We start from the raw sequence: 16,347 nt of genomic DNA on the forward strand, positions 1-16,347 counted from the left end.
AAAAAAAAAACATCTATTACCAACAACCTTAGACGTGCGACCCTCATAACCCTGGCTTCTAGAATGAACTGTAGCTTGGGTTGCCTGAGCAGAGCCGAGCTGCTGGCTCGAACCTCAGTGCACAATCCAATTTGGCCTAAGTGTCACCGATGTCTTTCTTTTTTTTAGCAGGCTAGGGCTGGGTTCAAACCCACCAGCCCTGCTGCATGTGGCTGGCGCCCTACCCAGTGAGCTACGGGCACCACCCCAATGTCACCTGTATTTCAAACAAGTGCTAACATTTAAGAGTAGGGACACTACCAACTCTCCTAAAAAATCTAAGCATTTGGTATGCCTGAGCCCAGTTATTTTTCTTCCCTTTTTTTTAGTATCATGGTATTCCTAATAGTGCTCATGGTACATATGTTTTATTTACTCTTTTTACATTTTATTTATTCATTTTTTTTTTCTTGAGACAGAGTCTCAATATGTTGCCCTCAGTAGAGTGCAGCAGCGTTACAAATTCACAGCAACCTCAAACTCCTAGGCTTCAGGGTGGCACCTGTGGCTGAGTAGGGCACCAGTCCCATATACTGAGGGTGGCAGGTTTGAACCCAACCCCAGCCAAACTGCAATAAAAAAAAAAAAACAACAAGCAGGTGTTGTGGTGGGTGCCTATAGTCCTAGCTACTTGGGAGGCAGAGGCAAGAGACTCACCTAAACCCAAGAGCTGGAGGCTGTGGTCAGCTGTGACCCCACAGCACTCTACGGAGGAGGGTGACAAAGTAGGAATCTCTTTTTAAAAAAAAAAAAAAGAGCAAAAAAAAACTCTTGGGCTTCACTGATTTGTCTTGCCTCAGCCTTCCAAGTAGCTGGAAGTATAGGTGCCCGCCACAATGCCTGGCTATTTTTTGTTGTTTTCGTTTCTTTTTTTTTTTTTGATACAGAGTCTCAGTATATCACCCTCAGTAGAGTGCTGTTGGGTCACAGATGACAGAAACCTCAAACTCTTGGGCTCAAGTGATTCTCTTGCCTCCGCCTCCCAATTAGCTGGGACTACAGGTACCCGCCACAACACCCGGCTATTTTTAGAGACAAGGTCTCACTCTCGCTCAGGTTGGTCTCAAACCCATGACCCAGTTTTTTTTTTTTGTTGTTTTCTAGAGTCACCTTCTGTTGCCCAGGCTAGAGTACCATGGCGTCATCATACCTCACAGCAACGTCAAACTCCTGGGTCCAAGTGATCCTCCTGCCTCACCCTCACAAGTAACTGGGATTACAGGTACCTGCCACCCCACCAGGCTATCTATCTATTTTATTTATTTATTTTTGAGATAAGAGTCTTATTATGTTGCCCTCAGTAGAGTGCCATGGCATCACAGTTCACAGCAACCTCAAATTCCTGGGTTTAAGAGATTCTCTTTCCTCAGTCTCCCAAGTAGCTGAGACTACAGGTGCCCACCACAACAGCTGGCTATTTTTTATTGCAGTTGTCGTCATTTAGCTGGCTCAGGCTGGGTTTGAACCTACCAGTCTTGGTGTATGTGGCTGCGCACCTTAAACAATGTGCTACGGGTGCCAAGCCTCTATTTATTTTGAGGTAGAATCTCACTATGTCACCCTCAATAGAGTTCCATGACGTCACAGCTCATAGCATTCTCAAACTTTTTTTTTTTTGCAGTTTTTGGCCAGGGCCAGGTTTGAATCTGCCACCTCTGATATATAGGGCTAGCACCTCATTCCCCCGAAACATAGGCACTGCTTTTTTCTTTTTTTTGAGACAGTCTATGTCACCCTCGGTGGAGTGCTGTGACGTCAGCTCACAGAAACCTCAGACTCTTGGGCTTAAGCGATTCTCTTGCCTCAGACTCCCAAGTAGCTGGGACTACAAGAGCCCGTCACAATGTCCGGCTATTTGTTGATGTTGTCATTGTTATTTAGCTGGCCCAAGCTGGGTTCAAACCCACCAGCCTCAGTTCATGTGGCTGACGCCATAACCAGTGCTACGGGTGCTGAGCCATCCTCAAACTCTTGGGCTTAAGCAATTCTCTTACCCTTGCCTGAGCCTCCCTAGTAGCTCGGACTATAGGTGCCCAGAACAACGCCCTGCTATTTTTGTTGTTGTTATTGTTGTTTAGCAGGCTGGTGCCAAGTCGAACCCACCAGCCCTGGTGTATGTGGCCAGCACCCTAACCACTAAGCTAAGCGTTAAGCCCGTTTTTCTGTTTAGTAGAGACAGGGTCTCACTATTGCTCAGGCTGATCTTGAACTCCTTGACCCCAAGGACCCTTTCCCTGATTTGGTCTCCCAGAGTGCTAGGATTTTAAGTGTGAGCCACTGCCCAGGGCCCTGAGTTGTGTTCTTATGGGGTCCCACACAGAAGCCACGGTGCAACTTCCACTGTGGCCCTGCCCATGGTGCTCTCTCCTCCCACCAGGGCCACATTTCTCCTCGTAACATCAGCTGGGACCCCCATGCTGTGCCACCTATGACTCTAAGCCCACCTTGTTTGCCTTGGTATGAGGAGCTGCCCCCAGAACCTCCTCCATAGCCCCCGTGTGAGCCTGGGTTGTAGGATGCCCCGCCTGAGCCATAGCTGTTGCCACCGCTCCGGCCTCCACCACCACTGTAGTCTGTGGGAGAGAGGACAGTGCAGTTAACGGGCCTCAGGAAAGACACAGACGGGGAGGCTCAAAGATGCATGGTGTACCCCTGAATGTGACAGGCCCTTGGATCAGACCCTAGGCCTGTGTAGATCCCCCTCTGTTTAGACATGGCACACGTCAGCTCAACAGAGACATGCCAGGCTGGTTGCTAAGCTCTGAATCCAGCCCTGTCTTGTCTTCCTGCCTGCTCCACCACCCAACCTTTCCAGCAGCCATCAGGAAGCACATCCAGTCTAAGACCGCTGCCTCTGCTCTCACCCAGCACTTTCTCTGCACTTGTTCCCTAGCAAGAGGTTCTGCAAGGCCTCCAGCCTACTGCTGTGAGGATACCCACCCTCCCACTCTGCTCAGTGTGCTACACCAGCCTACCAGGCTAGTGTGTGTGGGAGAGGGAATCGCAGAGGAAAAATTGAGTCAGACTCACTCCTGGACCAGACTCAACACTTACAATGCTAGAGCAGGTACCAGGTCTCATGGCCTACACCTCTGAGCCTCAACATGGAGGCCTCAGCAACAATGGCTATTGGAGAAGGTGCTGCAGGGGTCCGGCCTCCTGGATCTTCCCTAATACCTGCCCATAGCCAACACACCACCTGTCTGCCTCTTCGTCTCCCAGCAGTGCCCAAATTCTGCCACTCCATAGGCTGCACTGCAGGGCCCTAGACCCTGGCTAGGCTGAGGGTTACGGGGCGTCAACTCACTGAATTTGCTCTCGTAGTTGTAGTCGGATCCGCCCCCGCCCCCAGAAGAGTTGTAGGAGTTTGAGTAGGAGTAGTTGCCTTGGCCGTGGTTGTAGCCCTTCTGCTTGCCCTGCGGGGGACCGTAGCTGCCATATTGGCTCTGGCTGTAGGACTGCTGCTGGCCCTGGTGGGACTGGTAGCCTGAGCCGTAGGAGGGCTTCTGTTGGCCCCCATGCAGCTGCTTCTTCCCAGCGTGTTTTGGGGGCACCGGTGAGTTGTAGTTGTCACCTTGGTAGTAGGAGCCGTAGCCAGAGGAGCCGCCACCGCCCCCGCCTCCACCGCCACCAGCATTCCCAGAATGCCCTCCGTTGCTGTAGAACTGACCTAAACAGGGAGGCAGCGGGTCAGGCGTAGCATCGGGAAAGGGCAGGAAGAGGGGAGGGAAGGGCATTCATAGCTGTGGGCCCTGAAGGCTGATCAGCAAGCCTGCTGCCCAGAGGCAGAGAAGAGGAAGGATAGAGGAGCAGTGGCCCCAGTCATTAACACAGCCCTGCTGGAGCAGCCCAGCCTTCAGTTCCACTCACCCATCAGCTGATGACAACAATGGATCTTTGCCAAGCAGTGCACGACAGCAGCCTTTGCAGCAGATGTCAACATTACAATGAGATGGGTTCCGAGAGCAGATGAGCTGCTGGCTACCCAGACATCCCCAACAGTGGCAAGAAAAGCAAAGCCCCAGAGAAGCAGAAGGCCACCACCCCTGCTCCCCACTGTGCTGGGAACAGGCTCAGAGGCATAGATAGGGGACCCCATGAGATGCTTTCCAACAAGGCCCCTAAAACCCTCATCATTTTTAGAAGACCAACTAGTCTTGCGATGGTTCTTGGAAGAGAAATTGAGACTTGGCCAATGATACAGGGCACCTTTCTGGTGTTATCTCTGCTAACACATGGCTGAAGCAGCAGAGCAAGTCCCAGTCTGGTGGGGAGAGACTTGCCAAGATGGGATCGGGACACCCAGGAGGGGCCTCAAGCTATGGTTCTGGTGACCCAATGCCCCTTCTGCATTCTCAGCACAGCTGATGGGCACAGGCATGACTAAGCAGTAGGACCAGTGAGTGGTACAGTGTGGCCGCCACATTCTCAGGCCTGAAGTTGAGAATGTGATGGTACAGTTCCTGTTGTGGTCACTAGGTTTGTTAATAGGAGGCAGTTCCACCAGGGACTCAAGAGGAGTGACAGGAGGCACTGACTACAGGAATGTTGCACAAGGGAGCCCCATGCCAAGAGTTGTAGTAGTAGGTATTGGACAGCTTAGAGGGTGAGCACACTTTGCAGCCAGGTGGTGTCCCAGCCCTGCACAGCAATGCCGAGTGCTCAGCAAGATAGGGGGCCCTCGGGCTCCCAGAGCAGGCAGGGCTGAGCACGTAGCTGCCTTGGCCCAAATAGCCAGGGGGTCTGCTCAGCTAGGCCCAGGGTGGGTGGTAGGGAGAGGGGATGCTCCCACTCAGCCTGTCCTTCCCTCCCAGCCTCAGCACCAAGGGTCCCATGCATTCCAGGTGGGGCCATCTTGGGAATTCTCACGTGCTTTTCGCCCACTAGAGATGTGTGTGTCATGGGCTGCTTGCATAGTAGTCTGCACAGACCTGACCCCCAGACTACAGTCTGTGCTCTGTGGGCCACCCCCAACCCTGCCGCCCCGCAACAAAGCCAACGCACCAAGAAGGACACATCCCACAATGCAAGAAAGCAAATACGTGGAGGCTCAGTGAGGAGGCTGGGGTGACGGAATCTTCAGAATCCCTCTCAAGAAGATCCCCAGTGTCCCCCCCAGCCCCAGTATCCCCAGTGTCCTACACTGAGCACACCACCTTGCCCCGCCTGAAGCCAGGAATGAATGAAGACGCAAGTACTGAGGCCTTGTTACTTTAACATGTATTGATTAAAAAAAAAAAAATAAAGGGGAGGGGAAGTTTGCAATGTCATTAAGGATAACTATTTCCTGGTATAAAAAGACATTATTCTCAAACAATAACTTTCTAAAAAAAAAATACATCATGCAATCAAAGTTTTAAAAAGTTTCACTGAATGTTTCAAACCTCTGGGAACAAATCATGTAGTAACCACTTTGACCAGTTTTTGCCTGAATAACGCAAAATCTTGCAAGTCAACACAAAGGCAGACTTTGCTGCAAAAAACCCCTGCTGACCAGAGCCAAAACCAGTTTCTAAGGAGGGCCCTAACAGAAAACAGGGGCCTCAGTAAAGAGCCAAGATAACCCCTGTGTACCTCTGTAATGAGGCAGAAACTTCTAGACCTCTGGAGTCTGTGTACCCACTGGCAGCATAGGCTCTGCTAAAGCCAAAGCTGGCTGGAAAAGCAGGGGATGTATGTGGCTCTTTCTCCTTACTTTAAAAACCACCTTTTGGGGAGGAGAGGGGAAGACACCAAAATCCAGAATCTCATGGGTTGCAGTTGTAATAAGGACTTGCAAAATTTCCCGTTACCTACCCTTTAAAGCCTGTCTATTTTTTGCACTTATAATGGAAGCACAATTTTGATACCTTTGAGAGTTCACTCTCTAGCTAAACCCACTATGAAATATTGTATCCCCAAACAAGAACCCACCAGAGCATTTACAAAAGGTGGGAGAAGTTAACTCAGCGCAATGTACAGTTCCCCACAATCCCTACAATTTACATGCTCAGAAGAAAAACAAAGCCAGTTGCTCTGGATTTAGATGTGATGAAACCATTTTCATTACTGTCAAAGGCATCAATCAGATTTGGGAATTTGTTAAAAGGTTAAAAATTCATACAAAACCTGCTGTAAATTAAGACAAAGGTAGATTAAAATGCATCACTGTCTCTTTAAATAAAGTAATGCTTTCCATAAAAAGCAAAGGTGGGGCTTTTGCCTTGATGCTGAACAACGCTGGCTCTAGAATTCTGTGCAATTCTGCACAAAAATACATTCTCTGAAAAATTATTTTCCACTTATTGTGAACTTCAGTATGAGCAAGTTCAAAGGCAAATCACGATAAAAACTGCCATTGTCTTAAATTCTGCAGGCTAAGAGTTTCAGACAAGCTGCGGTGAAAAGCCACGGTTGAGAAACCCAGTGAAGCACACACAGGGACACAGCACGGACACTTTGGGTTTTGGAGTTGGAGGAAATTGGAGTAAAAAGTTGATTTTGTGTGCAATACTTTTAGACGCTCTAGGAAGACCCAAAATCATGATAGCCGTAGCAGTCTGTGAAAAAGTCACCTACAAAAGGGGGAGACAGAGCAGAGAGAAGAAATTAGAATTCTTTTGAAAAAGGGCACAGAGCGCCACATTTGAAATTTCATGTTTTAGATTTCTCTGCTCCTGTACCCCCCAATGAAGGCTCCTTCTCAAGACCAGAGCTGTGTACTATCACAAAAACATACTGACAAGGCTGGTGCTTCACTTGGCTTAAAGCAGAGAAATTTAAAATTCTGACTTTTCAGGAACTGTGCACTCACACGAGTTCATGTGCTAACACTTAAAAGACTCAATCCCACTCTGTGGGACAGAGCCTTGCGGGTTTTCTGATCTAATCACCGCAAAAAGGTTCACACCACACTTTGAAGCCTCTGTGAGGCTGCTTCTGGCTGCCCTCCACTAACTGGGCCCTGGAGCTACACTACAGCTGCTTCCCAAGTCAGAGAGAGAGAAACACACACTTACTGTAGCCTGCTGTTGCTGAGTTGCCTCCATACCCGTAGCTTCCATACCCAGCACCTGGAAGGTGACAGACACGATTAGCAGGAGTCCGAAGTCCGTCTGCCCTGACCCCCTAGCTCAAGAGAGCAGGGACGACCCCCATGCAATTGGGGTACACAGGACAGCACAAGACAACAGCCCTCACCAGCATTCATGTAGCCTCCGTGGTTGGTGCCACCAAATCCTCGTCCTCGTCCTCGCCCACGGATATTCCCTCCTCGTCCCCGTCCTCGAAGGTTAGGGGGTGGGGGGACTTCATTGTGCATGGGGCCTCCCATGCCAAAGCCAGGGTTATGCGGCTGGACAGGAGAGAACATGGACAAGTTATATTCACCTCACTCAGTGACTGCAGGAGAACTCGTGCCCAGGCCAAAGGTTTTCTGGGAACTGCTCACCTTAGCAGCAAATTTCGGTCCACCTCTGACAGGTACTGGGGCTCTCTTCTTTTTATTAGCATCAAGCGCAAGAGGGGTGTCAGGGAAGAGCTTTTCTAGTGCTGCAAGGGCAGCATATGCCTTTGCCACCTTTTTGTTGGAACCAGCACCTTGAAACTTCTGTCCATCTACCTCAACCTGGAAAGAACAGACATGTGTCAGGGATGACCAGGTGCCTCTCCTCCTGAGCTCCCAGCCTCTACAGGGACTGCCTCTCCCAGGAATCTAAGCAAAGTGGCCCAGTGCTCACCTCCATGACAAACCGCTTGTCATGGCTTCCCCCAGTCTCTGAGATGAGCTCATACTTGAGGCCACGCCTCTTCTCATTCAGCTCCATAACTGGGTTCTTGCCATGCTTCGTCAGGATCGGCCCCTGCTGTTTCACGTTCTCAGGGAAAACAGCAAAAAAACCAACCACCTCAGTTAGGGATTCCCAGCCTCACACCCCGCCAGCATTTGCCACTCCCAGACTGCTGACTTATGTGGGAGGCTCCCAGCAACATGACTTCCTCTCCAACCCCCAACTTTGGATATCAGCAAGGCCCTCTGCCAAGGCTTGGGGGCATCCCTAGTTCCCTGTGCAGGATCCTGGCCTGAAAGGTCTACTACTTGTTGTGGAAACCAAAGTCACAACAACTGCTTTGCTTGTGAACACAAGCCTGCCTGCCCTTCTCCTGGTGGCTACTGCCAGTGACCATCATGGGCTCACCTCGGTAGTGGCATCTGAGGGAAAAGCAGCACTGGGGGTTGAGACAGCTTCCACCACAGGAGTAGGGGCCACCACAGCAGGCTTCGCTTCTGTCTCCTCAGCAGAGTCTTCCCCCTTGCTTGAGTCCCTGCCCTCGGCACCCGTCGGCAAGCCCATGTCCTGTAACACCTGCATACGCAGCAAGCCCCCAGGCTCTGTGAGGGAGGGCTGGCTTGGCATGGGGTTACTGAGGGAATTCTCCCCATGCAGACAAGCTTCCCTGAGTACCCTAAACCAAATGTTTGCAAGGTAGAATCCAGCTATCTGGAAAAGGGTTCTTTCAAGACCCTAGGAGTCCCTGATTAGAGAACCTCTGCCAGACAGCCCCTGCAAGAATGGTTTTTTCTTTTTCTTTCTTTCGAGACAGAGTCTCACTTTGTCACCCTTGGCAGAGTGCAATGGCATCATAGTTCACAGTATCCTCAAACTCTTGGATTCTAAGCAATTCTCTTGCCTGAGCTTCCAAAGTAGATGGGACCGTAGGTGTCTGCCACAATGCCCAGCTATTTCTAGAGACAGGGTCTCACTCTTGCTCTGGCCAGTCTTGAACTCCTGAGCTCAGGCATTCCACCCGCCTTAGCCTCCCAGTGCTAGGATTATAGGAGTGAGCCACTGTACTCAGCCTAAGATGGCATTTTTATCGCCAACTGATTCGGCAGATTTCCATGTGGCTGTTCATGTTTTCAGGGTCTGCATGCCCTGCCAAGAGACTCAATCTCCACACTACTACTATAAGGGCATCCCTGAGGAGTGATGGCTCGCCAGGAGCCCAAGATGAAGATAATAGTTCTGCTGTTCAGAAGACAGCAACACTGGCCACACTTACTTTAACAGCCACATGCAGCTTGGCAGTCTTTTTGGATGGTCCAGAGGCCTCGAATGAATTGCCATCAACCTCCACTGACATAGTGAAGATGGGGGCATGGACAGGCCCAGTTTGGGAAACCAGTTTGTACTGCAGGCCTGGCTTCAGCTGATTCAGCCGCATCAGGGCATTCATCGCTTGGGGAGGTTCTGCCTTCTCCTCTAAAGACAGAACAGCAAGATGGTTCTACATCAGCACTTCAGCATGTCTACACCAGAGAAAGCTTAGTCAATTCTAAAGACAAAGCCTCTGTGGCCTGACATAGTGGGTTATGGATTATGTGGCCTAGAGTACCAATGCCTGGCCTGAGTTTCTCCCCTGACTTCCAGCTGAGGGACCAACATTCTCTACTTGTGTTCTGCGCCCACATAGTTACTAACTGTTGGATAGACTTAAAAATTGTGTCCAATGGGGAGCGCCTGTGGCTCAGTGAGTGGGGCATCAACCCCATATACCAAGGGTGGAGGGATCGAACCCAGCCCTGGCCAAACTAAAACAACAACAACAACAACAATAAAATAGCCAGATGTTGTGGCAGGCACCTGTAGTCCCAGCTACTCAGGAAGCTGAGCCAAGAGAATTGCCTAAGCCCAAGAGCTGGAGGTTGCTGACAGCTGTGACGCTACAGCACTCTAAAGAGGGCAACAAAGTAAGACTGTCTCTTAAAAAAAAAAAAATTGTGTCCAAGAAAAATAAATCAAAAGCGTGCATCACACCAATTAGGAGGAAACTTTCTAGGAGAATAAAGGGAACTAGTGCGAACAGACATCTGTACCTTTCTTTTGAATCTTCTTCTTCTTTTTGCTGGGAGACTTTTCCTCCCCATCTTCTTCCATTGGTCGTTTCATAGGCGTAATGGCATAGGTGGTGCTGGGGGGGATTTGAACTGCAAGGAGAGAACAAGACAGAAGCCACTGAGAAATGAAGGTGGCTGCTCTTATAAGAGCCACTGCCACCAGGCACCTGCCACAGGCTTACCAGTGTAGTCCACTGGGTTTTCATTCTTTGGTTTCTTGGGCATCTTGGAAGGCAGAGGGTCCATACCCAGGACTTTATGGAGCTGGCCAAATGCAGCAAGCCGCAATGCATGCTGGAGAAGGGGAAAAAGAGTCTGACTGAGCTGCTCTGTACTGATGGCCAAATGTGTGTGCTCACTAACACCTTCTGAGGAGGGGCAGGAGCTGAGGGGTTGCTAATGGTCTCCCCTACAATAGCAAGGGGTCTCCTAACAGCCAGGGGAGAACCTGGCTGCTTGGGCCCAACCTTGCTGTAGGGGAAGACCAGTCTGTGACCACCCCCCTTTGAGAGAAATACAGGAGACCCCAACCTGGGGATTGGTTACCACACGGAGCCACGTGGTGGGCTTGTAGGGGAAGAAACCCCAAAACAGTTCCCACAGCAAACACATCTCCCCAATGAACTCGGTGTCTGAAAACAACACTCGAGCAAGACAAGGGGGGAAATGACAACCACACATGGCACCAGGGGAAAGAAGCAGCCCAGATTGGGGCACCCTGTATCAGAAATGTAATCCCTTCACCTCAATCCCCAACCTGAGCCTGCAAGTCCAGGGGCTGCTATAACAATACCCAGTAATGGAACTGAAAGCCAGTGAGTACAGACTGGGTAAGGGCTCACGTTGGCAATGGCGATGACTATACCTGCGCACTCTGTGTGATATCTTCCCGTTGCTGTCTGTCTAGATGCCCAATAGCATCAGTGGCTTCTTTTTCACAAGGGTCATAAATGCCAGAACCATCTGAAGGCAGGAAACAAGGAAGATATGCAGAGGATTATCTTTTAGCATCTTGGAAGAGCTGTGCTGGCTGAGGGAACCAGGTGCATTACACCCCACGCCCCATCCACACCCAGCTCTGGAAAACATGCCGAGCTCGGTGACCCACTCGGCATCCAGCCCTTGACAGAAATAATCCACATATGTCTCAGAGCAAGAAAGTCACGTGGGAGTGGGTCACCACTGCCCCCGATCCGCCCACCGATCACGGCTGCAGACTCGGCACAGGGCTGGATATGATGGTGCAAGAGGGTAGTCACATGCTTCAGCCCTACAGGGGGTGGACACGGAGCTGCTGCTGCCCTAACCCAGTTACTGGACCAGCAAGGAAGTGGCCTTAGGGCCTCAATTCCTGTTCTTGCCCTGCTGCTTACAAAGCACAAGGCCCCAACCTGGCATCACGATGCCCGAAGCCAGGCACTCCAGGACTCTCCGGAGGGCCTCACCAGCCCCCATCGGTCTGTTGGCTGTGCCGATGGATTTTTCACACAGGAGCTCAAGAGGCTGTAAGAGAAAAGGGGACAATGAACCACAGTATGAGGGACAGGGTCAGCTGGTGCTAAGGAGCTATTACTGTGTATGTGTAGAGGAAAGCCTGGGGCTTGGCACCCATAGCACAGTGATTACAGCACTGGCCACATACACTAAAGCAGGCAGGTTTGACCCTGACCCAAGGCAGCTAAGAAATAGTGACAACTGCAACAAAAAGTAGCCGGGCATTGTGCGGGTGATGACAGTCCCAGCTACTTGGGAGGCTAAGGCAAGAGAATTGCATAAGCCCAAGAGTTTGAGGTTGCTGTGAGCTGTGATGTTACAGCACTCTATCCAGGGTGTCATAGTGAGCCTATCTCAAAAAAGAAAAAAAAAGAAAAAAAAAGGATAGCCTGCCATCCATTCTTGGTCAAAGCCAAAGCAACAGCACCAGGGGCAACATTCTTCAATTTTCTGAAAGAGCTAGACGTGAGGCTCAGCGCCCATAGCACAATGGTTACAGGGTTAGCCACATACACCGAAGTGGCGGGTTCGAACCCAGCCCAGGCCAGCAAACCAACAATGTCAACTTCAACAAAAAATAGCCAGGCTTTGTGATGAGCACCTGTAGTCCCAGCTACTTGGGAGGCCAAAGCAAGAGAATTGCTTGAGCCCAAGAGTTTGAGGTTGCTGTGAGCTCAACCTAAGATTGCCATGGCAATCTACTTAGGGTGACATAGTGAGATTGTCTCAAAAAAACGAAACAAACAAACAAACAAACAAACAAACAAAAAAAGGGCAGGCTCAGTGCCTGTAGCTCAGTGTTTAGGGTGCCGGCCACATACACTAGGGCTGGCAGGTTTGAACTTAGCCCCAGCCTGCTAAACAGGCTCGGAGCCTGTGACTCAAGTGGTTAAGGCGCCAGCCACATACACATAAGGTGGCAGGTTCAATCAAATCCAGCCTGGGCCCACCAAAAACAACAATGATGGCTGCAACCAAAAAATAGTCAGATGTTGTGGCGGGCACCTGTGGTCCCAGCTACTTGGGAGGCTGAGGCAGGAGACTCGCTTGAGCCTAGGAGTTGGAGGCTGCTGTGAGCTGTGATGCCGTGGCACTCTACCCAGGGGAATAGCTTGAGGCTCTGTCTTTAAAAAAACAAAACAAAACAAAACAATGACAACAAAATAGCTGGGCGTTATGGCGGGTGCCTTTAGTCCCAACTACTTGGGAGGCTAAGGCAAGAGAATAGCTTAGGCCCAAAAGTTTGAGGTTGCTGTTAGCTGTGATGCCTCGGCATTCTACTTAAGGTGACATAGTGAGATTCTGTCTCCAACAAAAAAAGGGAGAGGGTGGCACGTGTGGCTCAGTGGGTAGGGTGCTGGCCCCATATATCGAGGGTGGTGGGTTCAAACCTGGCCCTGGCCAAACTGCAACAACAACAACAAAAAAAGCCAGGCATTGTGGCAGGGGCCTATAGTCCCAGCTACTCAGGAGGCTGAGGCAAGAGAATTGCCGGCTTGGCACCTGTGGCTCAAGTGGCTAAGACGCCAGCCACATACATCTAAGGTGGCAGGTTCCAATCCAGCCTGGGCCCGCCAAACAACAACGATGGCTGTATCGAAAAAAAATAGCCAGGTGTTATGGCCGGTGCCTATGGTCCCAGCAACTTGGGAGGCGGAGGCAGGAGACTCGCTTGAGCCCAGGAGTTGGAAGTTGCTGTGAGCTATGCCACGGCACTCTACCCAGGGGGACAGCTTGAGGTTCCGTCTCAAAAAAAAAAAAAAAAGAATTGCCTGAGCCATGAGCTGGAGGCTGCTGTGAGCTGTGCAATGCCACAGCACTCTACCAAGGGCGACAAAGTGAGACTACATCTTTACCAAAAAAGGGGGGAGCTAGAGGAGGAAACATGAAATCTTTTTAGGCTATGTGAGCCCAGAGGCCAAGTTGAGACTATAACATAGGTATTTATATTTAAAATTTAAATATAGGGCAGCGCCTGTGGCTCAAAGGAGCAGGGTGCCAGCCCTATATTCTGGAGGTGGCAGGTTCAAACTCTGCCCTGGCCAAAAACTACAAAAATAAATAAATAAATAAATAAATAATAATAAAATAAAATTTAAATATAAAAACGATTAATAACTGTAAGTTGGGAGAACAAGTAGCTAATCAGAACTGGTCCACAGGCCCTAGTCTATTTCCCATTTAAAAGAGCATCTATAAATGCTTTCTCATTGAGGAGATCACATCAGACTGCCTGCATGTTCTCCGCAGAAGGGTCCATCTCACCCTGATCTCGCCCTAAGGTGCGGAACACAGTACTTGCTGCTTGATAAGCAGCTCTGAAGGATACACATCAACCACCCTGAGAAATGCCACTCATGCTCAGTCTCCTTCAAGTGTTCCTGGCATAGGGGAGAGTGTCTCTGTACACACCACCACTCCCTGGTGATCACAGCGACAAGGTAGCTTACCCAGCCTCGAAGTGGCCCCCAGGTGGGCACACGGGTGCATAGGTCCCTGAGGACCCGAATGACAATGACACAGGACTTCAGCCCATTAGCTCTGGCCTAGGGGGAAGAAAACATAGACTCTTTAGACTAAGGCACCTCCCTGGATGTAGGCCAACATGAAAAACACAAATCTTACAGTGCTGCTTTGCAAGGGTAAATGATCAACATTCATGACCACCAAGTTTGTGGCCAGTAGCAATTTCACTGTATATACAAGAATGTTACTCCTAACACAAAGCAGCAGCGGCCCACTGACTCAGTCACAGCCTCCTCTGGGGGTGTCAAATTTGTGGGTGTGCGCTCCTTTAGTCGCTGCATGTCTGCAGGCACTAAGTTCGGCGCAGCTATCGTCAATGTTTAAGAATCTTTATGGTAAAAGTTAGCCAAGTTAAAACTTAGGAATGCTCTATCAAAAGACAAATAGAAGAACAAAATGCAAACCTGGAACCACTTGGCGTGTCGGAGGGACGCCAAGGCAGCAAGGCATTTCTGCCTGTCCAGAACGTCCGGGGGATCGTTGACTGATAGCGTTTCTATTCATGGATGGAATAAGAAGACAAGGCACAGTTTGACCAAGGGGTTTCTGTCAGGTGGAAAGGGGATGTGGCAGTGACCTAAATAAAGGGCAGCTGAGTTTCCCAGAAGCTGAATTCATCTCCACCCTAGACCAGGGAAGGAGAACTAAAGTGTATTGAACTCTGCCCTGAGAGGAAATCACAAAAATCAGAGGCCCCCTCCAAAAAACAAGCCCCCCCCCAAAAACCCCAAAAACAAAACAAAACAAAAAAAAAACACATACACAAATAAACGAAAAAACCCAAAAAACAAAAACAAAAACAAAAACCAAAAAAACCCAAAAAAACAAAAAACAAAAAACCCCCCAAAGTGGGAAGTTATTCTGAAAGGGATAATCTCATGGGGGAGGGGGGAAAGATAGGTGGATCCTATCTTCTTATAGACTGTTCCATGCCTCCTCCCCATGTTCTCCCAATAAATTAGCTATGCTAAAATTTGAGTACGAAAAAAAAAAAGGTGGGGAGAGTAGAAATGAACTCCCTCTCTGCTTGCCACAATAGCCATCCCCAGGCAACTGCAGCAAAGGGGACCACCGCCGCCCACCAGGCGGGAATGCCCTAGCCCCAGCCCGTGACAGAGAGAGTCCTGTTGGTCAAAGGTCCAGCGTCCCTAAATTGATAAAACTAGAAGGGCTTTGGTAGTTGGAATCAGATATGAGTGAAAACCAAAGGTAAGCAACAGAACAGCAGCAAGGGCACTAAGCCAGCATATGCTGCAGCAGAACTGGAGTGTTTGTCTTTTCACTATCTGTGTATCAGGGATTTGGATAAGGCCTGAAAAGAGGCATGTGAGGGACCTTGGATAGACTGTAAATGGTGAACACATTATCAGCGTCTTAGGTCCAAAGATGTGGTTTGAAAAAAAAATTGTACTACAATGTAAAACTTTATCCAAAACTCTGTATCAGTTTTGAGCATCTCTGTGGCTCTGGTTGATAAAAGCACCAAGTGAAGAGGAAAAACGAGGACCTCAGTTCTGCTGTAGCACAAGCTGTCTGTACAACTCCAACATGACACTCATGCAGAAACCAGCTGTTTGCTGTCAATCATTTAAAAACCGTAAAACTGCCAGGGACACACTTTTGAAAAGCCAGAGAATGGCTCAACAGAAAAACAAGTTTCATTATGTTTGAGAACATTCAAGAATTTAGATAAAAATGGTGCAATCCCCTATGAAAAGTGCTACTCACTTTTAGTGTGACCATTTTTTGTCAAACTCCCAAGTATTAAAGCCAAGGGGAGATGTGATCTCAGAGTAAAGGTGGTCAAATCTATACCAAAAGCTTTTTACCAAAGCAGTCTAAAACTGAATAGCACATTTGAATAGTGAGGGAACACCATGTTTTCAAAGTCCTGCCGGCTTGTCTCAGCTTCCCTACCTCCAGCTAATACTTTTTCCATTTCTTCTCTGACAACAGGGGATGTCAGGTGGATGGTTAGAGACAACAGAGGCTCTTTTGTGTTTTTTATCACAATTGCAGCATCATCGATAGATTGCAGTATTTCGTACTTGTCTTCTGTTACAGCCTAAAAACAAAAATGCAACTTTTAATACACTTTCTTGAGGCAATCAGCACCACCAGATCTTGCAACAGAAAGGTCAATTTTGTGTGTATGACATCCCAGGAGTGCCTTCCTTTGGACAATGTGGACTTTCCTCTAGCTGACCAGGTTGTGGGCCATGTTCTGGGTACTCCAGAGAGAGGGTGACTTACTGCAGTAAGAAAAGTAATTTCCGTAAGAGCTTTAAAATGTAATGGGGCAGAGTTTAGGATCCAGGAGAAAGGGATCATCCATTTGCCATTTAGTAGATAGCTTTGGATAAATCAATCTCATTAAGACTGAGGCTCTGGCTTGGCGTCTGTGGCTCAAG

The 16,347-nt window shown here is 49.3% G+C and overlaps 1 protein-coding gene across 7 annotated transcripts in view; it reads right to left on the reverse strand.

Moving 5' to 3' along the window:
* ILF3 (interleukin enhancer binding factor 3) overlaps positions 1-16,347 on the reverse strand; it is a 48,785-nt gene that overhangs the window by 1,205 nt on the left and 31,233 nt on the right. For 2 of the 7 annotated variants that reach the window (XM_012810200.2, XM_023518013.1), the window contains exons 5-19: positions 15,854-16,001; positions 14,341-14,432; positions 13,861-13,956; positions 11,308-11,419; positions 10,782-10,879; positions 10,099-10,210; positions 9,896-10,006; positions 9,082-9,281; positions 8,217-8,384; positions 7,758-7,895; positions 7,469-7,645; positions 7,219-7,372; positions 7,038-7,091; positions 3,347-3,709; positions 2,484-2,612 (exon numbers count right to left, since the gene is read on the reverse strand). In XM_012810200.2, coding sequence (XP_012665654.1) covers positions 2,484-2,612; positions 3,347-3,709; positions 7,038-7,091; positions 7,219-7,372; positions 7,469-7,645; positions 7,758-7,895; positions 8,217-8,384; positions 9,082-9,281; positions 9,896-10,006; positions 10,099-10,210; positions 10,782-10,879; positions 11,308-11,419; positions 13,861-13,956; positions 14,341-14,432; positions 15,854-16,001 — 2,152 coding nt within the window. Of the gene's footprint in view, positions 1-2,483; positions 2,613-3,346; positions 3,710-5,243; positions 6,594-7,037; positions 7,092-7,218; positions 7,373-7,468; positions 7,646-7,757; positions 7,896-8,216; positions 8,385-9,081; positions 9,282-9,895; positions 10,007-10,098; positions 10,211-10,781; positions 10,880-11,307; positions 11,420-13,860; positions 13,957-14,340; positions 14,433-15,853; positions 16,002-16,347 lie in introns of those variants that run through there. The other 5 variants (XM_023518014.1, XM_012810201.2, XM_012810202.2 and 2 more) reach the window with 5 other exon arrangements.

The sequence above is a fragment of the Otolemur garnettii genome, unplaced genomic scaffold (genome assembly GCF_000181295.1).
Source record: "Otolemur garnettii isolate 467f Iridium unplaced genomic scaffold, OtoGar3 scaffold00127, whole genome shotgun sequence".
In the NCBI taxonomy this organism is placed as follows: domain Eukaryota; kingdom Metazoa; phylum Chordata; class Mammalia; order Primates; family Galagidae; genus Otolemur; species Otolemur garnettii.